Raw genomic sequence first — 21,346 nt, 5'->3', positions numbered from 1 at the left:
TTACATAAGTTTTATGAGTCTTTGAAAAATCGTAGACGATGATGATTTAAATTTACAAACCTGAGCCTTTCAATAAACTACAAACCGGCTATAGATCATCTCAACAATGGCTGAAACTATTGCTAAGCAAGCACGTAGTGCTTCCACCATACTGAAGACTTTATCAAACGAGGAAAGAAGTTCTGCTCTGCAAACTGTTCATGATGCTTTGAAAGATTCCAAATCAACAATTTTAGAAGCCAATGTTAAAGATATGGAAGCTGCCCAAGCCCAAAACTTGTCATCCTCATTGATCAAACGTCTTGATTTGAGCAAAGGTGACAAATTTGATGTGATGTTACAGGGTGTGTTGGATGTTGCAGCTTTAGAAGACCCAGTTGGTAAAATCACTTTAGCTACTAAGCTGGATGATGGTTTAGACTTATACAGATTAACTGCCCCAGTTGGTGTGCTGTTGATCATTTTTGAATCAAGACCAGAAGTCATTGCAAATATCACAGCTTTGGCTATCAAATCTGGTAACACAGCTATCTTGAAAGGTGGTAAAGAATCGTTACACACTTTTACTGCTATGGCCAACGTTGTTAATGAAGCGTTAGCTAAGACTGCAGTTCCAAAAGATGCTATCCAATTAATCGCCTCTAGAGAAGATGTTGCTGCTTTATTGGACCAAGACAAATACATTGATCTTGTTATCCCAAGAGGTTCAAATGAGTTGGTACGCAACATTAAGAGTAACACCAAGATTCCAGTTTTAGGTCATGCCGATGGTATCTGTTCAATCTTTGTTGACAAAGCTGCTGATTTAGAAATGGCCTCTAAAATCGTTTTTGATGCTAAAACCAACTACCCAGCAGGTTGTAATGCTGTGGAAACTTTACTCATACACAAAGATTTGAAAGATAAAGTTGCAGAAATAGTAAATCGTTTGGTTAAAGGTGGCGTAACTTTGCACACCACCGAAGAGGTTAAAGCTTCTTTACCAAATGTTAAGACTGTTCCAGCTGTTGATGGTGATTTTGATAAAGAATTTTTGGCACTAGATATTGCAGTCAAATTTGCTGATTCAGTGGAAGATGCCATTACCCACATTAACACACATTCTTCAAAACATACTGAATCAATCATAACAGAAAACAAAGAAACAGCTGAAAAATTCTTGAAAGCTATTGATTCCGCTGGTGTTTACTGGAATGCATCAACTAGATTTGCTGATGGTTTCAGATATGGTTTTGGTACTGAAGTTGGTATCTCAACTAACAAAATTCATGCTAGAGGACCAGTTGGTCTTGAAGGTTTAGTCATTTATCAATATCAAATAAGGGGACATGGACAAGTTGTTGGTGACTACTTGGGTGGTGGTGGTTCCAGACCATTCATTCATCAAAATATTGACGTTAAAAACGTTACCTTTTAATAAGTGTACACATTAATTAATTGTTCATTAAAGTAAATAATATTAACGCTCAACTTAGTTCTGCATCTCTCATCTCACCATATTGACCTCTGGCTCTTGTAGTATCGTACATTCTGATTAATTTTTCTTGACCACCCTCGTCTTGAGAGAAAGCAAAACCTCTTTGTTTTCTCATTCTTGAAACTTGTCTAACTTTTCTAATAGCTTTCTGGAACTGCTCAATTCTTGGTCTATAATTGGCAGTATTGTATTTTTGAATTTCTTGAACATAATGATAACTTTCTGGGTAATACATTCTCTTGTAATACTTCCAAGCGAAATCTCTCAACAGACATAAAACAGGCAAGACAAAAACCATAGCCCAGAATGTTGCACTTGTATACAAATGTGCTAAGACACCAACATATTCTTTAGAAACATTAACCAATGGGGCAACTGTTGAATAAACTGGGAAAAAGACTAACCAAAATGCAAACGACCCTGGAATGGCAATTAGTGTGAATTTCGTCCATGAGTTTGTTATCAATGCAGCCTTTCCTAAAACTGTCAAGACAGAGGCTGTATAAATTGCGGTACCCCAAGTCCAATGATCAGCTGTTTGACCTCCATGTAAGGCATTGTCAAATCTATAAAACAAAATACTACCAACAAAGATAACTGCGGAATGGAAAAATCCATTACCAACCCAACCCCAAAAGATTGTAACGTTGAAAAAAGTACCTTTTTGACCTAGTTGATATAATTGTGGGTATTGATCTAATAGTCTTGCGGAAACAAATTGATCAAAGACACCAATAACGAAAGGTGGCAACACAGTGAAGAAAACATTGTAAAATGTCAAAGTCCATGACTCCATAATTGATTGACCTGAAAAACAATTCAAAAAGACAAACCAAAACTGGGTCATGTAAAGTGCAATATTTTTATAGAAAGAATATAGAATTGCTTGACTGATTCTTTGATAACTCCAAGCACCATGAACCAACAACAATTTTCTCAAATATTTGAATTGTCCAATAGCAAAATCGGCACTTCTTGCAGCTTGCATACCTTCCATACCACTGATACCAACACCAACATGAGCAGCTTGGATCATACTAACATCATTGGCACCATCACCAATTGCTAATAATAAAGCTTTCTTTTTCTTTTTAACCATCTTCACAACAAGTGCCTTTTGCAAAGGTGAAACTCTGCAACAAATGACAGCTTTACACAGGCATCCTAATTCCAATAATAGGTCGTCACATTCATCAAGTGCATAACTCAAAGATTTACCATCAATAACCAAAGCTAGCGTATCTATTTCATTTTGAGATATTTTGTATTCTCTAATAGCTCTCAACTTTGAAATCAAATTCTCCCTTGTTGCTTCCACGCTATCTTCATTCACAATCAACAAGTTCATATCTTCACTCAATAATTTACAACTCATACCAATATTGATGGCAGTTTCCTGACGATCACCAGTCAACACCCAAATTTTGATCCCTGCATCTTGTAAAGTATGGATAGTATCTGGGACACCGTCTTGTAATTTATCTTCAATAGCAGTAGCACCTAACAAGAATAAGTCTTTTTCAATTAATTCAGCAGCATCATCCAACTTTTGAGCTCTATCATTTAAATCAGTAGCTGCAGCTTCATAGGTCTTAACCCAAGATTCGTATTCATCATTTGGAACAGTTCTTGAAGCAATACATAAGGTTCTCAAACCCTCAGCAGCATAATCTTCCAATTGACGTGTTGTAGCGCTCACATAAGGATTATCTTCACCCAATCTTTCCAAGATGACAGTATCGGCACCTTTACAGAATAACTTGATGGAACCATCTGGAAATCTGAAGATGGCAGACATTCTCTTTCTTGTGGAGTTGAATTCACAAACATGCAATAGTTCATATTCTTGATATTGACCGTGAATCTCGATACCAACTGATTTTGGCTTACGAACAGTAAACTTATAACCCAAATCAGCACCACCTTGGACTAAAGCACCTTCATCTGGTGAAGCTGCTTGATATTTAATTGATCCATCACTTTGAACTTCAGGAATAACAGTATGACATGCGGCTAAAAGAAGTAAGAATTCATCAATGATCATAGCATCTTCACCTGTTGCTAAATTGTCTTGTAATTTTTTAAAGTCATGGAATCCAATTTCGACACCATCTATTATTTTAGCATGTTTATCTTCGGGTATATCATCAATATAACAATGACCTGCAATTGAACAAGATTTGAATTCCATAATGTTTCTAGTCAAAGTACCGGTCTTATCACTGAAAATATATTCAATTTGACCCAGTTCTTCAACCAAACTTGAAGTTCTCACAACTGTTGGTGTATCAGTTTCAGCATGATACATGTCTAGATCAGATGCAATCATATATGCTTGATAATATTTGATAACTTCCACTGTAACGAATAACGAAATAGGAACCAAATTAGAAAATAAAATCCAATAAGTCAACAAATCTTTGAAAAACAATCCAGCTTTACTATGACCTTCCAAATATAAATATTTCAAATGTTTAGCATCAGCAGTAATTTGAATGACATTACCAATTGATGAAATCAATGCCAACACAATCAACATACCAAATAATGCAACAATTTGTAAATTAATAATTCTCTCCACAGCTGTTCTCTTGATTGGAGTAGCAGTTGCATTACGCATTAATTTTGTTTCATGACCAGTAAAGACAACAATACCATGAATCCAAGCTGTATTTCTTAAAGTAGCACCTCTTAAAATCATTTGCTCTGGAGATAATGGATATTCTTTGTTGTATAGGTTCAAATTACCTTCATAGGTATAAAGACTTGAGTTTGGTTGTTCTGACAAAATTTTACCTCTCATAGCTATCAGATCTGTTGGAGAGACTAAATGACATGTTTCCTCTCTAGCTTGTTTAATTTTCAAATTGGTTTCACCATCTAAATTAGCAGTCTCAATGTAACATAAACCTTCAGGTTCTGAAGATGTTAACAATATTAAATCAGCTGGAATAGCTTCCTCAGATTTCACACTAACAATGTCACCTACAGCAACATTAATCCATTTCTTAGTGATGAATTCACCGTGATCTGGAGATAGGACTTCAACTTTTGATGAATTTAGTTCTTTATCAGAATTGGCTCTTTTCAAATCTTCCAGTATTTCTTTCAATGCAGAGACTAATAAGACCACCATCAATGTACCAATTGTAGTGTATCTATTAGTTGGTGAAACATTGGGGACTTGTTGAATAACTGAAGTGAATAAAAAGAATAAATTTGCATATTTGGAGAATTCTTGAAACAAAAATTTTGGCAAGAAAGTTGCAAAATTATATTTTGTTGTGGAGACATGGTTATCACCATAACCGAATGCAGCATTTGAAGTTTTATCATTCAAATGAATTATTCTTGGGCCTTTATCAACATTTATTGAACGTTTACGGCCACGTATCTTGTCATAAAGACGACGAATATCAAACATGTTTCTTTCATCCTCATTCAAGTCTCTGTCTGGAGGAGGTCTATCGTCTCTTTGTGTTGAAGTTGGGTCTCTAAAAGGATCATCATGGCTTGGATAGTCTGTTAATGGGATTCCAACATCTTGATATTCATTTCCCAGCCCTAATTTCTGTCTAACATTGGAAAATAAACCAGTAGGTCTATTATTGGAAGAAGAGCCTGGGTCTCTGAAAGGGTCATTACTATCATCAAGATCCTGTTCGATGTATTTATCATTGAATGGGTCATCCAAATTCATTGTTTCTTGGGGAACTATTCCGTTCCTCAAATTATTGAATTGATCATCTTGTATATGTGAATATGCACTATCGTTATTCGTGGAATCACCTAATAAGTCGCCTTCAAATCTGTCATTGAATGCTTGAGTTCTTTGTGCAGGAGGAGAGTTTGATAATAGATCAATGTCAAATAGCGTATTATTGTTTTGTTGTTGTTGGTTTTTCCTCTTGTTCTTCTGTTGACGGTTCCCGTCTCCAAAGGGGTCATCTGACGGTAGAAGTGACATCTTTGAGTGACTTTGGAGTAATGGTTATATGTACACGTTCAATGGGTTCACAAATCAGTTTGGTTTGAATAATTGAATCTGCTTATTGATGTTGATTGTTTGAACCAAGTGTTCATTTTTTTGTTTTGGTTTTGGTTCCAAAAAAAAAAAATCGCGACTGGCCGTAACGAAAAAATGGTATAAGCTCAGCCTAAAACTAAAGAATTCTACAATTTAGTAAAGAAAATTTGGTTAATTTTAAGTTGAGGAGTCTCATTTTGGAATCTACTGTTGGTGTTACCTAGTTTTAATTCAAGTTCTTCTTAAATTCTACATGTCTGTTCTAAATCAAATGAAAATGAAAAATTTCTAATATACAGGAAATTATGATACAAATAAACCAATTAATGCAATGTTTATGAAAATACTTGTGCTGTGTTGTATGATTATGAATGAGTAGATAAAGCATTGGCTTGAGCTGGTTCCTCCTCATATTCAACTTCAACTCTGGCACGTCTTCTCTTAGATTTCTCTTCTTTAGCTTGTTGTCTCTTCTTACGTTTCTTTTCAGCTTCTTCATCACTGGAATCATCTGAATCAGAATCTTCAGATTCATCATGAGCTTCACTATCACTACCGTCTAACCATCTTTCTAAATCTTCAACATCAACCAATTCTTCATCGCCGTCATCTTCAACATATTCGATTTCACCAACATCACTATCATCTTCTTCTTCTTCCAACTCACTATCATAATCTTCTTCATCTTCTTGTTCAACACCTTCTTCATCTTCAACATGACCAAGAACTTTCTTCCATATCTTTTCATCGACATTCAATGGTTTATCACCATAAGCACCACTCTTTAATCTGTCTAATAACTCTTTTTCAATAGCTTTTTCAATCTTTGCTGCAGCCAAAGCTTTTCTTTCTCTATTTTCCTCTCTTCTTTTAACTTTATGTTTAACACCAACATAATGTCTTTCTTCATCTCTTAAAGCTAAACGACGTTCCGTTATAGCAACTTGTGTTAATCTGGTCAATCTTTGTTTACATTTATGGATTAAGAACTTATTCCAATATAACAAATGATTGTCAACTTGTTCTAAAGCTTTTGTATAATTTTTGGATAGTTTAATTCTTTCCCATAATTTAGCTGGAGTATGAGCTCTTTCGGCAGTCTTCATGTATAGATATAACTTCCCATCAATGTTTTTAACAGTAGCATATCTGGCATTAGCTAATGGGCATGATTGTCTTGAACATAACCCACTGACATTATATTCATTTCTACAGAAATTTTGATCTTTTGTAGTTTTCAACTTGAATGAACAAAATTGTTGATTGATCACTTGCCAAATAATCTGATATGGGGTTAGATAAAACTCTTCAAGTAGGTATCTTGCTTATTACTCACTTCATCAGACATCTTTAACTATTCCTTACTCAATTTAACGCTTGAATCAAGTAGTTTATGAACTTGATTAAATCAATTGTTTCCATACAAAATTTCTTTCTTTAGAAAAATTTTTTTAGAAAAGAAAAAAAAAAAAAAAATGCTGCTGGTTTGCGCACATCTCTTCTGGTAAGAGCCACACTATATTGAGCTAAGGGCACTGGAGTTGTAATTATTCTCATAAAAGTATATTCTATTCATATATATTACCAGGAGATTTATTCATATATCATCTTAAGGCCATGATAATCGATTGTTCAGTGGTTTCAATACACATTTGTTACATATATTTGGCGTTACGTAGTATCCTTCTAAAATAAATGGTTTGTGCCCTGGCCGTTTTTTTGGCGGGATAGTGACACGTTTTCTGCCAATCTAAGTCTTTTTTTAGAGAATGGCCAAAAACCTGTTTACGTCTTATTGATGTGATTTAACTTAAACTTCAATCAATCAGAATTCATCATGTCTTATCAAGTGCTAGGCTTCCAATTGTTCAACTTGAACGATTACGGTATCAAGTTATTCCCAGCTTTCAAAGAAGACCATCTCTATTTTGCAAAATTTCAAATATTGGAGAAGTATCCTGATCAAGATACACATGATGAAGGTAGTTCACAAAGATCAGACAAACTATTATTGAATCCTAATGCTAAATCTAAAGAGCTTTTGAAGAACTTTCCATTTACAGCTTTGTTGAGAGAGGAATTGGTTCAAGTTAAAACTACAAAGCAACAATTACAAAACGCAATCATATTATTCAATTTTGAATATAATTATATTCTGATCCTATATTTGAATACCCAAGACTCAGCAGATAAATTGACCAAATATTTTGCATCTTTAGATCTCAATGTTGAAGAGACTGAAACAATTGCACAATTCATTAAGAAAAAACAAGATGAATTGGATGAAAAAATATATAAAGAATCTTTAGGTAAAGATAGACTCCAGAAGAAAGTTAATCCAAAACATTCCAAAGAAATTCCGTTATTAGCAAACCACATAAATATCATTGAGGATGATGATGATTTAAAGGACCTATACCTTAAATTGATTCAACAATTTGATAACGAATTTCTACATTCTGAAAGTGCAAACTTTGAATATGACTCTACAACTCAAAAGAACATTGTCTAATAATATGAATAAATATATACGTTTGAATTATGAACTTGCCTCTTTTGAAAATTCGACCAAAGTCCCATTGGCAAAAGTGTAAGATCCTTCAAAAAGTATTGAAGTATTTGAAACTTCCCCAGATTGAGAGCCTGAAATCACTATTCTGGCTGGTTTTTTGGAAGGATCTTGGTACTTCCAAGTCCCTTTCAGTTGGGAGCCTCCATAATTAACGTAGACTTCCTTCAAATTTGGTGAAGCCGCTATTTGTTCAATATTGATTGCGGCTGAATCTAAAGCAACTTCACCAGTAACAACCAAAGTCCCTGGTTCTTCTGGTGTGTAACTGAAAATGTATTTGGCAGTTTCAGCACCACTGAGCGACACCTGAGCTTCTACTGTGGGAGTAGCTAATGACATTCTTGTTAATGTAGTGAAGAATAGAAAGAAGTTGAAGAAATGGAGGTTCATTATTGCGCGAAATTTGCTTATACGTGATTGCTGATTCAAGATTATATGAAGGCAAAATCAAGATCTTGATTGATCCAGGGGATATACATAACTTATATACTTGCTTGTCTGTCCAAGGCCAATATAAGTTCTTTTACAGGGATAATTCGCTTAAGTTGTTTCTCTCAACGTTTCCCATGTATGTCCGCTAAAGAGTTCGCATAAATTGTGACAATTTTGTTCAAGGTACCAGGGTCGCCTTGGTACTTCGATACGAAAAGCTACATGAGATGCACAATAATCCAGTACAAATATACGTAGTATTCAACATCTTAAATACTATGAATCAATTATCCGTTCAAGCAGTGATAGATTGTGAAAAAGTGCTTTGGGTCCCGTTATCCAAAACGTAACCACCAATGACTGAAAAATCAACACCTTCAGGGAAATCTGAACCATCACTAGTCTTTGCGAAAATATAGATACCAACTAAATCTTCAGGTTGTGAAACTTTCCAAGTACCAGTAACACCAGTTCCACCGATATCAACAAAGTCTTTAGTCAAGGAACTAGTGAATTTGACATCTGAAAACTCAACATCTGAATTGGTGTATAATCTACCACGGAATGAAAATGTTGCAGAGTCTTCAATGGCACCTGGATCATAACTTATTGTGTAGTTTGCAGTGTCACCATTGATGGTGCCCGAGGTGTTTGGTGAAGCTGCTAAAATCAAATGTGCGAATGCCGCAAAGAGGATGAAGATATATTGTTTGAACATTGTGTAGTTTGTAGTTGCTTCAGTTGTTGATGATACTGTTGCTTGAATTATCGAACTGATCTGAAGGAGTATTCCAGTGTTTATATACTTTTCGATCTAATCACACATGGCCCATGATCCATTGCTAGCTCATATGAATGGATCAAAATGGGATAATTTCTATAATTAGTTAACATTGTTACAATTGTTTTGCAATCGCTGATCATCTTTGGTGGAAATATCGATCTCGTGGAATTTGAGATTTTCGATCGATCTCTCGTAGCCCAACGACGACGTTGATCTGCTTGAATCAGTACGAGGCTTATATAATGATTTGTTTATGGGATTGAGTTAGGGGAAAAGGCTTAAACTCTTACCTTTAGAAGTGTTGCTGTTGGCATATTCTGATTGAGTCTTGCCAACTTCTGGGTACTCAATCGTGAGAGCTTGGTACCTGAATTTTGACACAAAAATATCACAGCTGTAGCTGGGTTATCAAGCTAGATTAATGAGCAGCACATTAAAGATTATAGCGTAGGTAACCTATAGCTGTTTAACCACCAGTATCACCTAGCAATCGACAACTACATATTCATGAGTGCAAATAACAAGAACTAAAATTAGACACATTTTACAATTACATATCCGCCAACTTTGTAAGATCATTAGCGCTATGATGTATGCCTTCTTATATTAACAATTCATTCTTTAATGTACACCTCAAAACGTCATGGTGTTTTATTTATAAAAACGTTGATCTATTTTTTGTTGTTGTGTATCTTCAAAATGGCTGTGCTTCTAGAAGATTGGACCCCATCTTTAGAACCTTTTTCTGATCAGATCAAAGAAGAACTAAAATAGATTTGATGCAGATCGTCTATTTTAGAAAAGATTCTGGCGATTAAGTAATAATAACTATAATTGGTCAGCCACAACAACGAATGTTTCTCGAACAATAACGAAATGATATTCTCTACTTCAGTGGCATCAAATTTAGCTTTCGAGGCTCGAGAATTTATTGTGATTTACCAGTTGAGATTCCCTTGGAAGAAACCTGGCTACTACAGTACTGAAAGATGAAATTAAAAACAGTATCGTTTATTCAAAAGATAATCTGTTGGAAAGCTAGATAGTTTCAAGTCAATCAACTAGGAGGTAACAGTCAGCGCAAATGAATCTTGAATTGGATTGGTACCTTCTTGGAAAGCACCATATAGTCTCAATTTAGCACCAGTTGGGAAGGCAGAACCAAAGATATCGCGGACAAACACAGTGACATTGAATGGATCAGTTTGAGGTTCTTCAAATTCGTATGCACCAGCAAAAGTAGCAAAATCAGAATCTTTAGGGATTTCAAGAGATTTTTGTTTTGGTCCACCAGAAGCTTTGACAGTTGAAAATTCAAAACCAGTACGATCACCTTGGAAGTAACCACGGAATAAAAATGTATCAGTGGTTGAGTTAAGAAAATCTCCTGGAAATGATAATGAATATTCAGCGAATGATCCGTGTAACTTGACTGAAGATTCTGGGTGAACAGCAACAGCCATAACATAAAATAAAGCAGTAAAAATGGCGAATTGAACTTGTTTGCAAAACATTGTGTGAAATTGGTGGATAGTTTTTTAATGTTTTTTAATAACATCATGCAAATAACATCATGGATCAAGACGAAATATTGAGCTGTTTATATAGTTTTTTGTGCCATTCAATATATGTGATCTTTTCTATTGAATTTCCAGCTGTTTCGGTCAGATTGTGTAGAGACTGGTTCTCATGCATTCTTGATTGATCTGTGTTTACCATCCAAAATACTAAATTTAGTAGCAGTACTGAATACAAATGAATTGCCTCAAAAAGTGAGAGTTGGGACTGCATATCTTCCAGTGAAGGAAGCGATTAGTTAATAGGCAGTTTTTAACTGTCTATCATGATTCATCAGCCACGTTCACAACATGTTAATTTTCTTGGAGAGTTACGAGTCCTTACGACATGAAACTTTTCACTTTTACCAGACGATCCGGCATAACTGAAAGAGCGTAGTGATACCACTTATGCACAACCTTAAGCCGTCTTTGTTCATTCTAATTTAGTAGCTAAGTGTGTCTCTGAGCTCATTGATTATTGATTATGGGCAAAAAGGACTAATGATTAAAAAGGGAAGAAATAAGAAGATCCATAAAGTAACTTCTCTGAAGTTGAATTGAGCACCAGGCTAAATTCGCGACTACTACAAACCTTGACTAATTGGCATATTGCTTAGTAAGTAATTAGAAAATACAGGTATATTTTTGTAAAAAAAAAAAGGCATATTGAATTTCAAGTTTCAACACAAACCAATTAACCCATCAGTAGAAGCTTTATATTTATTTCTACCAATGAAAGTAAATGATCATTTGTTCATTATGATATATAAAAGATATAAAAAAATCAAATACTAACTATTCAGGAGAATAATGACGTACCACACCTCAGAAGAACCTTGAGATTCATGACTTGATAGAACGAGGTAACGCGATATAAGCATCACACTCATCGCACTCTTTATATTTTCCAGTGATTGAAAGCTCAACATCTTGAGCAAAATCAGAACCATCAGTTGTCTTTGCAAGGAAATAGATTGAGACTAGTTGATTAGTGTCTTCAATTTTCCAATTAGCGGTGAAACTGGAACCATCAAAACTGATATCAGTGTCAGAGAATGAATCAGTATACTTGATATCATAGAGCTCAACATTTGAATCTTCTTTCCATTTTCCACGACTATCAAAGATTGCTTTTGAGCTAATAATTTTATCAGTGCCATAACTCAAGGTATAATTGGCATATTGACCGTCTCTGACAACTGAGGTCTGTGGCTCAGGCAAAGCAAAGATGGATGGTGCTAAAACTGCTGCAAAAAAAACAAATGATTTAAGCATCGAAATAGTTATTGATTGATAATGGTAGAAAACAATTGATGAGCTTACTCAGTTCAAAGCTGGCTAATAAGGAAAATTTGTAGAGTTTATATACGGTGCGTGCAAATAGTTAATTTCTCATGTCAATATGATCTTTAACTAAATATAGACTTGTTTTTGGTATGTTTTGGTCCCATTATATGACTAGCCGATTAACAAAAATACAGTTACTTTATCTATATTACTCCACAGTCAAACATTGTACTATATAAATCATTTATGATGGTTCTGCAATTTTGCGTCATAATGATCTTTTGGTGTTGTGTGTTATTTTCAGCTATATTCAACCCCTTAAGATTCTTTAATATAAACTCAAAGTATAAACACAAGGGTATGGCCTTTTTCAAGTCGATGTGTTGGTAAATATGCTGATCCGCTAAGAATTGAGGGTATGGGTGCAACTGAACAGACGTTTCATTTTTACAGACTCTAAGCAACAACAAATGCAGATCTTATCCAAGTGTTCCATGGATGTGCTTCTAGAAGCTTGGACCCCAAGTTTAGAACATTCTCTTTATGATAAGCGTTGGAGAACTAAATATACACGTTTTATCCAGCGATCTATGATCAAATGAGGTGCTTGTGGAAGAGATAAAGCGATTAGGTAACCTTCAAGTATTCGATCTGGGCTGAGTTTTAGCGGTTGATCTTGAACCAATAAACTGATCAGACACAGCAGCTTCTGAACTCCACTAGGTCCCTTTTTTTAAGCGCCAGAAAGTGTCACTTCAGCACCAGTTGGAAGCTGGAAATCAGAGCTGCTAATGTTCACCTCTCACATGACGATATGTACTCTGCAGGGGAAGATATACAACTTGCTTCTGTTGGTGATTTTATAGCATTAAGATCATGAACTTTGAAGCATCCATGGATCTGTGTAATTGTGAATAATATGAGCTTAATGCATTTCTTTCTTCTTGGTGAATCGAAGCTCATAATTAAGTACTGCCAAATCATCTGCAGCTATGTTGGGTTTGACACAAAACTTTATTTCCAGATTCGCAAAGCCAACTTTATGTTGATACAGTAAGCTGCTGGTGAACGAACAACTATATTTTTGGGATCAATTTCATTTATAGGCATTTTAAACCCTATTGGCAAAATCATTTTGCTACATGTAAGTTGAGAAATTATAGAGGTACGTTTTTTGTAAAAAAACAAACAGCTGTCTAAGATGAGTACTAGTGTTCATGTAATTTGTTATACGTCTCAGATCTTATGCTGAAAGTTTTGCAGATATTTGTCGTTAACGTATGAGCGCCTCGCTAGCTTGGTTCAAGCTTCGGGTGATAAGCTTCTTGTTATTGGAAGATCAATTCCTCGCCAGCTCGAGCATCTCATTTTGTAAAGTCGTATTCTCGGTATTTGTACTACTGTAGTTGGTTAAATGAGAACCTGTGTATAAAACTTTAAAGAGAGTGAATGTGAACTAGTCTGCCAGCTGGTAGTATAAAAATCAATAGTAAATGAAAATGTGTTCATAAAGTGCCGACGCTTAGTTGGCATTAACAGGAACGGTAAAGTTGTGTTGTTCACCATCTGAATCCAAAGTATAAGAGCCTTTGAAAACAGTTTTTGAACCTGAAGTACTGGAGCCACTGTTTGCAGTTGAAACTAAGAATGAAAAAGTATCATCATTATTGTCAACGTGCCATTTACCTGAAAATGCAGTAGTGCTATGAGTCTTTGAAATTTCATCACCTGAAACTTTACTAGCTGAAAAATTCTTGATAGTCAATTTATTATTGACAGTTGAATAGACTTCACCTTCAACATCAACTTTTGCAGGACCCGAGATTGTACCTTCTTTGAATTGCAAATAGAATGTTGGATCGCTACCAGAAGTAGCGACAAAACCAACTGGTGAGTTAGCACTGTCTGATCCTTCAGCAGCAGCAATTGGAGCAGCAGCAACGATTGAAGCAAGAGCAGTGACTGATAACAATAAGTTTTTGAATTGCATAGTGAATATGAGAGTTGTTAATTAAAATTGATTGATGATATATTGAAGAATGTCAAATTGATCAAAAATATGAATTTCGAAGGCTCTTTATATATGTTTTCTGAAATCAAAATTGGTACCTGGATGATGAAATTCGATCGACATCGTGGAATGTTCTAAATTTGTTCTTCACAGTTAAAAGCATTCTCAAAGGCTTCGATGTTCGAGGCTAATTGTTTGTTGACATTTGAAAAGATCAAAGATTTGTAAGGTGTACCGGCAAAATAAACGTTGTATTATATAAGCACTCCACACAAAAATCCAAACGCTTATGTCATCGGGATCTTGAATTTACATATGGTTCTAAATTTAATACTGTTTATCAATCAACTTCCCCGAGCAATTGATTAATTCCTTTTGTTTGTTGTGTATGTCGAACAAAATGTTTAAAATTAGGTCAAGTGTTGAATATCCGTGTAGAAAACCATATACCAGCTTGCCGGTCCTAGTTCGCTGTGGTTGGTGCAAAAGCCAGTCGTACAGCACCACTACTGAGATCTGTACAACTTTGTTAATAAAAATATCTGCTTCTAATTGGTATCCAATTAGAGTTGCACATGGTGTTGGATCTTATAAATGGAAACTGGTTGTTGATTTTTCTATGCGTTGAAAGAATTCAAATGCAGTTCAACAGTACTGTGTGGCTGAACAGAAGTGGTATTCTCGTAGAAGATCAAGCTTTCAATAAACTTTCCTATGAAATGAGGCTCCAGAAGGTTTGCTCAACTACAGTTCAATTCAAATTGAATTCTCAGATCAACAGAAGTTTCAAATTTCAACTTTATAAAGATATCTCGCTCCCAAAATGGCAGTTGCAACGTTTTACGCGATTCCCCTTCGGGATCATGTAGCGAAAAAAGCGAAGATCTTCCAAAAAAGTACGAAATCTGCGTTTGCTTTGTGTGGAAAATCGAAATTTATCAATAATATAATTCTTTAGTCAGCGAAATTGATAATGACACCACTAATAAATGTAAGATGAAGTAGATAAAAGTACAGGTCTTGTTGGAAAAGATGAAAAATGGGATGTTTTATTAAAATAGCAGAATCCAAAATTATCGTGAATTAAGGACCTTTAAATACTCGGTAAGAATATTGTGAAAACTTTGCACTCTCGACGATTGAACCAATGAATTGACTTTGTTAGCCTGATGGTAAAAGTGAAAGTGTCCTAATTTGGTAATCTCCTAATTTGGTAATTTCCTATTTCGGTAACTCAACTATTTTGTATACATTATAATTCTAACAAAATTCGTAAAGCATTTCACAGTTTTTAACAAGCTGCCCAAAAGTCGCCTATCATGAGTCTAACGAGCTCAATCATAATCATATAACTTTGAGCTCGGTCACCAGAATGATGGTGTTCAAGAATCAGGAGCTGTTGTAGCTGCTTGATTCAAAATGAGGTCCTTCAGGTACAAATGTATTCGATCTAAAGGTTATTTATCCGTGATGCAGAACTCTAGTACGTCTAAATATCTAATACTTCCAAGCTGTACTGTACAAGTTACAATCAAAAACTGCAATAGCACTTTTGCAGTACTACTAATGTCATTAAGGGTAATCGTAGAATTCATTAAAGTATTATACTAGTCCTAAAAATCCAAAATAGAGAGGTATTGAGTAATAACTAATCTAAGTCATTACCAAAAAAGAATTAAAGAATATTGATATTGGTGTATCTAAAACACCAGCACACGTTTTGTGAAAGAAGAATAAGCCCCCAAGGGAATAAATAAATAATAACACACATAGTCAACATGCAATTGAAAATGTTTTTAATAAAGAACAAAAAATAAAGAAGGCCCACAAAGAACCCCCAATTGGACCCCAACATGATTCAAGAATGAAATGTATTCAATGTGATCCTAATAGAAATAAAAAGACACGAGTCAAAAATAAACGACTAACCCATAAGTACTCATTATATCAAAGTACTTAGAATAAGAAGACAAAAGCTGGTAATAATAAACCTAAGCCTGAAGCTAATTTGTGACCAGCAGCTTCAAAAGTTGAGATAGCTGGGGTAGTTGAACCACCAGTTGGAGCACCAGTTGGAGCACCGGTTGAACCTTCACCACCGTGAACTTTAGAGGTTTCGTAAACAACGACAACAGTTGAACCTTCTTCGTTGGTTGAAGTTTTAACAGCACCACCAGTAGTTGGTTTACCACTTTCACCACCTAAAGTGATGGTAGTAACTGGAGCACCTGGAACTTTAGTGGTTTCTTCACCACCTGGACCATGACCTGGACCTTTAGTGATAGTGACAACACTTTCAGTGTAGGTGAAGGTGTGTTCACCACCACCTGGAGCAGTAGTAGTACCAACATGACATTTAGTAACACCTGGACAAGATTCAACACTAACAGTAACGGTGGATAAGACACAAGTTTCAGTAGCAATTGGACAGTAAGTGGTGTATGAAGTGACAGTACCTTCTTTAGTGGTGGTGACAACTGAAGTACCCCAGATGGTGGTGGTGACTTCTTCAGAAGTTGAGCCAGATGAAGTTGGAACAGTAGTACCAGAGGTGACAGATGATGATGAAAGACTTGAAGCATCATCAGGAACAGTGATTGTTGATGAGAATTCATAAGTGATAACAGCTCTTCTGACTAATTTCACAGCATCTGGAGTAGTAATGGTTAAGATAGCATCAGTGGTGAATTGTCTAGCATTGGAGTTTCTTGAAGCTCTGTATAAGAATGACAAGTAAGAACCGATTGGAGCTTGTTCACCAGATGAAGCAGAAATACTTGGACCATCAGTAGCAACGTCAGCTTGAGTAGCTTCACCATCAACCAAAACGTCAACAGATTCAACAGTGTAATCTTGACCAGAAACAGCGATGGAAACTTGAGTCCATGGACCTAAAGAACCTGGAACGAAGATTTCCCATTGTAAGACACCATCAACGAATGAACCAGTGATGAATGGAGTTTCTTCTGGGGTGGAAGATGATGAGGATGGTGGTAATTCAGATGATGATGAGGATGGAACAATTGATGATGAGTTACCAGCAGAAGATGATGATGAGACTTCAGAACTCAAGGATGAAGATGAAAAGGATGAGATTGAGGAGGATGAGTTGAAGTATTGAGCGCTGGTCAAAGCAGCTGACAACAAAGTGGTGACTAATAAGCGAGCGGAAACCATTTCAATGTCTTTAATGGAGTTATTCAGGATGTTATAGAGGAAAAGGATTCAGAGCATGAGACACAATGGAGGTATTTTGATGGGTTTATATATTCGAGAGAATATGAGATGGAGCTGACCAAAAAGGAGCAGTCTATTCTTAGAATTTCCATTCCAAACTTTGTTGATTCTCTTGTCCTTTTGGCTTTTTCAGCTTGTTGTGTATGGCTTCTTGATGATTTTACATCCATGACAATTGTGACGTTTCCCAATGAGGAAGGTGTCATGCACAGATATGCTGCCTTTGCAATCTAAAGTTTGAAGAGATCTGCGTCCGAAGAGAAGGCCCCAACCCAAAATGATAGGAAAGCTTCAGAACAAAGGGGTAGAAATGGCTTAACAAGAGAAGATATTATGAGCAAAGGCATTTGGCTATAGAGTTGTACCTTTACGATTGATTTCTGATCAGGTGCTGGTGGTTGGCAGTGTAAGATCTCGCGGTATCTGAGTGGTATCTCCATGTATCTCCAGAAGAAAATCTATGTATTTCATTTACAGACGGCAGCACTCTTTGTATGATGAATTCCAAATTCCCACCTCAACTTGGTGACTTTGATATCCATCTCCACTACGAGTTTTGGTGATTGATCGACTTCCTACTGAAACGTGCACGGGATTTTGTAACAAAGAGTTGTTGGCTTGGAGGTGTCGCTTTGTCATCAACAACTGTTGTGTAGGGCCCTGCGTAACCTTAAACAGGCTTGTGAGAAATAGAGTGAAAATTCTACTTCCTATAGGCTGTCTATGACGCAGTGCGCATGTGAGCAATCTATTTGTGCGCCATTGAACACTTCAGGAATCAGAGGAAGACGCCACGATGATAAATGATGACCCAGAGTTTAAAATACAGAAGCTAGTTGTTTGTATTTCCCTTGGACTTGTTGTGTGCTTCGAGTAGTTACGCTCTGCTTTTGATATCAACGTCTCTTTCAATCGTCACTACCCTGAACTGTTTTGGGGAATCCGATGCTCTTCTTTTGGAAGCTACAGTCAATCGGTTAATGACGTCTATATGGCCAGCTTCAACTCACTTCAGTCCACGGATCTTGTTCAAGTGTTCAAGTCCATTTCAATAATTTTCTTTGCAAAGCTCTTTTAAAATTTCGTGTTTGCTGCAACCAAAAAAGTTTCAACTCTAGTGAAACCTAACTTTGAAGTTTAAAATTCAGCTATGAAATTCTGAATCAGGTAGCTTGGATCTCTTGATTTGGCATCTTTTGGTCTGGATCGCAAGCTGAACAACTCCAGATTTGAGCAAACATCAACAAAAGATCAGAGATCAGAGAGCTTGGGACTAAAATTGTTGATTTTGTGCTAAAATACTCTAGTGTATAGGGATTGTGAGTTGTGAGTTGTGAGTTGTGACTTTTTTATACGAGAGCACATCCTAGCCTTTAAAGCTTTGATCGTAATTCAATATGAACAACTTGAAGTCTGCTGATCAACTGAAGCGATGAATTGGGTTGTTCTATACAGGTTAATTCAACTCGGTTAGAATACTTCAGTTCACTTCATTAATGGGTATACACGGTTTATCGAGGCTCATGAGTGTTCGATACGTGACTACGAGCGTTTAGAATGCTAGTGAAGCAAAATAAAGAATTTTTCTAGAGTATAAATCATTTAACCAGCCAAATCTTTACATTAACTTCTCAAAGGTTAACTAAATTTATTCAAGCGCGCGATGTCTTGTGTCTCGTGAGTCGTGTCGAATTTAGGTTACAGACGGTATTTGTCATAAACTGATTATATGTTTCATTAAATTATATGTTGTATTGTTATTAAAATTTTCAAACTGTCCCTTCAATATCTTTCAAACATTCATTCATCTCCTCTTCATCTAGTGCCTTAATGTAAAGACATTTACTCAAAACTTCATCCGCTGAATCCAGTCTATATAAAGTACTCCATTGGATACACTGAATTAATGATTTAACAATCTTGGAATCTGTTCTAAACTTGTTGAAATTGATCAAATCATTTTTTGTTGAATTTTTTTCCTTATTGAAAATCAAATCTGATAAATGTAAACCTAGGAATGGAACACAACCTTTTGATGGTTTCAAATTATTCAATTCATTTCTCAAATTTGCAAAATTCTTGAAAGGTGATGAGATTTTTTCAAGATTCTTATAAATCAAAATATCACCAGGTTCAATTATTCTCCAAGTATTTTTCAATTTCAAAATTTTATCAGATCCTAAAGCTAACAATATCTCCATCAATGTTGAATAATTTTGTAACATCATACAATTTTGTGCAATATGAATGAATCTTTGTATGGTTAATTTTCTTAATGTGATATCCTTGGTTAACAAAATTTCTGAAATGATCCAATTAACTGTGAGGTTAAATCTTGAGATACATAGATCAATCCCTTTGATTGTTTCATTTTGAATCAACAATTCCAACCAACTATTAATGGAGACAATATTATTGAAGTTCCATTTCAATTCTATCAATTCTTTCCAATCAATCTCTAATAAACAATCTTTTTCAACCAATGTAAACTGTTGTGCTAATGTTTTGGAATCAAAATTCAAAATGAATGAAATATGATTAGCATTATTACCAATTGATAAAACTTCATTTGTTATCTTATGATTTATCAACAACTCTAACAATATTTTGGAACTTGATTGAATAGAAATTGGTTTCTGTTTAACGGGTGTTAATGAAAATAATTTGGTTTTTCTTCTTTGATCAACGAAAACCGAATTTCTGGCGCTCTTAATATCCAGATCATCAACTTGTCTTTGTAATTCCTTGGAATCAATTGATCTGTTTGAGCCTTTATTGATAGTATAAGTACCTTCTAATTTCAACAATGCAGCATTAATAGGATCACTTTGAAAAGAATCATCAGAGATAGCAGCTAATTCAGCAATTGCATCACCATCGACACCTGGATAGGGAATTGCAAAGTCACTAGATTCAACCAATTTAATACTTGACTCATAATCTTGATCTTGTTGTATTAGTTTTTGCTTTGCTCTATCCAAATCAGCCCTCAGCACTAATTTATCACCTTCATTGACACTATGTTCTTCATGAACCATAACTAATTGATTTCTTTTAGCATCACTGAAAATTGAATTTGTTGACATGTCAGAAACATGTTGTTTAGATTTTGTGGAATCATAAGAAACATATGACTTATTTGAACGCTTGGATAAATATGAATGATGTTTTTCATTTGATTCTTCCTCATCTTCAACTTTGATAAATGTTGGGACCCTATTCAAATCTAATTTATCCGAAGATGCAAATATCACAGACTTATGCTTTGTTGGGGTGGAAGTTTCACAATTATTTTCATTGATTGATTTGATAGGTGAGACATGTGGAGTTGAAGACATCATACAATCATTTGAAGGTGGTGTGGTTGGTTCGTTTTGTTCACTTGCATTTGGTTCAGTTATCTCCACATCTTTGACGTCTTCAATCTCTTCATATGTTGATACAAATGATTCAATTTCATCGTAATCAGAATCTGAATTTAAAGTGGTTGATGAAACTGGTCTTTCAAATGATACATCTTCTGCTTTGATTGATGATGGTTTATCAGCTTCAACTTCTGGACTTTGTTGCTCTGGGTATTCTGACTGTTCAACCGGGGGTTTGTTCCCTTTATCCTCATCATCAGCAACTTCAGCTGTTTCAATAAAGTCATCAGCAATTTCAACTTCTGCACTTTCAGCTTTTTCAACTTCAGAAGTTTCCTCTGTCGTCCCAACAGGTGTAACCATCTCCTTGTTCTTTTCATTTTCATTTGGTGCAACACAAACACTTTGTTTAGGACTTATATCAGCGTCTGAAGGATCCATTGGTATAGTGCTCTGAGAAATAACAGAAACAGGTCTATTCAGAGTTTCATCAGTACCATCATTTTCAAAATTAAACTCTCTTAAATTCTCCACCTTGTTTTTCTTCTTCATTAGAGTATCAGCATTAAAACTCTTGGTTGATTTTTCCTTCGAC

The 21,346-nt window shown here is 35.4% G+C and overlaps 11 protein-coding genes across 11 annotated transcripts; 2 read left to right on the top strand and 9 right to left on the bottom strand.

Moving 5' to 3' along the window:
• Positions 1-106: 106 nt before the first annotated feature.
• Positions 107-1,417, top strand: PRO2 (glutamate-5-semialdehyde dehydrogenase; the record flags this gene model as incomplete). Its single annotated transcript, XM_019181694.1, has 1 exon — positions 107-1,417. The coding sequence occupies one exon, from the start codon at positions 107-109 to the stop codon at positions 1,415-1,417; it is 1,311 nt and encodes a 436-aa protein (XP_019039123.1).
• A 49-nt stretch (positions 1,418-1,466) lies between these two features.
• On the bottom strand, positions 1,467-5,177 carry DRS2 (aminophospholipid-translocating P4-type ATPase DRS2; the record flags this gene model as incomplete). The annotated part of the gene is made up of 1 exon (XM_019181778.1): positions 1,467-5,177. The coding sequence occupies one exon, from the start codon at positions 5,175-5,177 to the stop codon at positions 1,467-1,469; it is 3,711 nt and encodes a 1,236-aa protein (XP_019039122.1).
• Positions 5,178-5,683: 506 nt separating this feature from the next.
• MAK16 (ribosome biosynthesis protein MAK16) lies at positions 5,684-6,657 on the bottom strand. The gene has a single exon (XM_019186331.1). It carries the CDS (start codon positions 6,608-6,610, stop codon positions 5,870-5,872), a length of 741 nt encoding a protein of 246 aa, XP_019039121.1. The 5' UTR covers positions 6,611-6,657; the 3' UTR covers positions 5,684-5,869.
• A 684-nt stretch (positions 6,658-7,341) lies between these two features.
• On the top strand, positions 7,342-8,016 carry WICANDRAFT_83927 (uncharacterized protein; the record flags this gene model as incomplete). Its single annotated transcript, XM_019185623.1, has 1 exon — positions 7,342-8,016. One exon carries the CDS (start codon positions 7,342-7,344, stop codon positions 8,014-8,016), a length of 675 nt encoding a protein of 224 aa, XP_019039120.1.
• A 27-nt stretch (positions 8,017-8,043) lies between these two features.
• WICANDRAFT_78541 (uncharacterized protein) lies at positions 8,044-8,415 on the bottom strand (the record flags this gene model as incomplete). The annotated part of the gene is made up of 1 exon (XM_019184746.1): positions 8,044-8,415. The coding sequence occupies one exon, from the start codon at positions 8,413-8,415 to the stop codon at positions 8,044-8,046; it is 372 nt and encodes a 123-aa protein (XP_019039119.1).
• Positions 8,416-8,803: 388 nt separating this feature from the next.
• WICANDRAFT_78540 (uncharacterized protein) lies at positions 8,804-9,226 on the bottom strand (the record flags this gene model as incomplete). Its single annotated transcript, XM_019184745.1, has 1 exon — positions 8,804-9,226. The coding sequence occupies one exon, from the start codon at positions 9,224-9,226 to the stop codon at positions 8,804-8,806; it is 423 nt and encodes a 140-aa protein (XP_019039118.1).
• Positions 9,227-10,353: 1,127 nt separating this feature from the next.
• WICANDRAFT_78539 (uncharacterized protein) lies at positions 10,354-10,806 on the bottom strand (the record flags this gene model as incomplete). The annotated part of the gene is made up of 1 exon (XM_019184744.1): positions 10,354-10,806. The coding sequence occupies one exon, from the start codon at positions 10,804-10,806 to the stop codon at positions 10,354-10,356; it is 453 nt and encodes a 150-aa protein (XP_019039117.1).
• Positions 10,807-11,694: 888 nt separating this feature from the next.
• WICANDRAFT_78538 (uncharacterized protein) lies at positions 11,695-12,126 on the bottom strand (the record flags this gene model as incomplete). The annotated part of the gene is made up of 1 exon (XM_019184743.1): positions 11,695-12,126. One exon carries the CDS (start codon positions 12,124-12,126, stop codon positions 11,695-11,697), a length of 432 nt encoding a protein of 143 aa, XP_019039116.1.
• Positions 12,127-13,660: 1,534 nt separating this feature from the next.
• On the bottom strand, positions 13,661-14,128 carry WICANDRAFT_83924 (uncharacterized protein; the record flags this gene model as incomplete). The annotated part of the gene is made up of 1 exon (XM_019185622.1): positions 13,661-14,128. The coding sequence occupies one exon, from the start codon at positions 14,126-14,128 to the stop codon at positions 13,661-13,663; it is 468 nt and encodes a 155-aa protein (XP_019039115.1).
• Positions 14,129-16,105: 1,977 nt separating this feature from the next.
• Positions 16,106-17,326, bottom strand: WICANDRAFT_83923 (uncharacterized protein; the record flags this gene model as incomplete). The annotated part of the gene is made up of 1 exon (XM_019185621.1): positions 16,106-17,326. The coding sequence occupies one exon, from the start codon at positions 17,324-17,326 to the stop codon at positions 16,106-16,108; it is 1,221 nt and encodes a 406-aa protein (XP_019039114.1).
• Positions 17,327-19,155: 1,829 nt separating this feature from the next.
• On the bottom strand, positions 19,156-20,472 carry WICANDRAFT_83922 (mitotic regulator LTE1; the record flags this gene model as incomplete). The annotated part of the gene is made up of 1 exon (XM_019185620.1): positions 19,156-20,472. One exon carries the CDS (start codon positions 20,470-20,472, stop codon positions 19,156-19,158), a length of 1,317 nt encoding a protein of 438 aa, XP_019039113.1.
• Between the last annotated feature and the right edge of the window lie 874 nt (positions 20,473-21,346).

This window comes from Wickerhamomyces anomalus, assembly GCF_001661255.1.
Source record: "Wickerhamomyces anomalus NRRL Y-366-8 unplaced genomic scaffold WICANscaffold_3, whole genome shotgun sequence".
NCBI classification, from domain to species: domain Eukaryota; kingdom Fungi; phylum Ascomycota; class Saccharomycetes; order Phaffomycetales; family Wickerhamomycetaceae; genus Hansenula; species Hansenula anomala.
Note: the sequence above shows the minus strand (reverse complement) of the source record. Positions and strands in the feature narration are given on the sequence as shown.

Coding starts and splice junctions, on each gene's coding strand:
- MAK16 (XM_019186331.1), bottom strand. CDS start 6,610: ATGAAGACTGCCGAAAGAGCTCATACTCCAGCTAAATTATGGGAAAGA.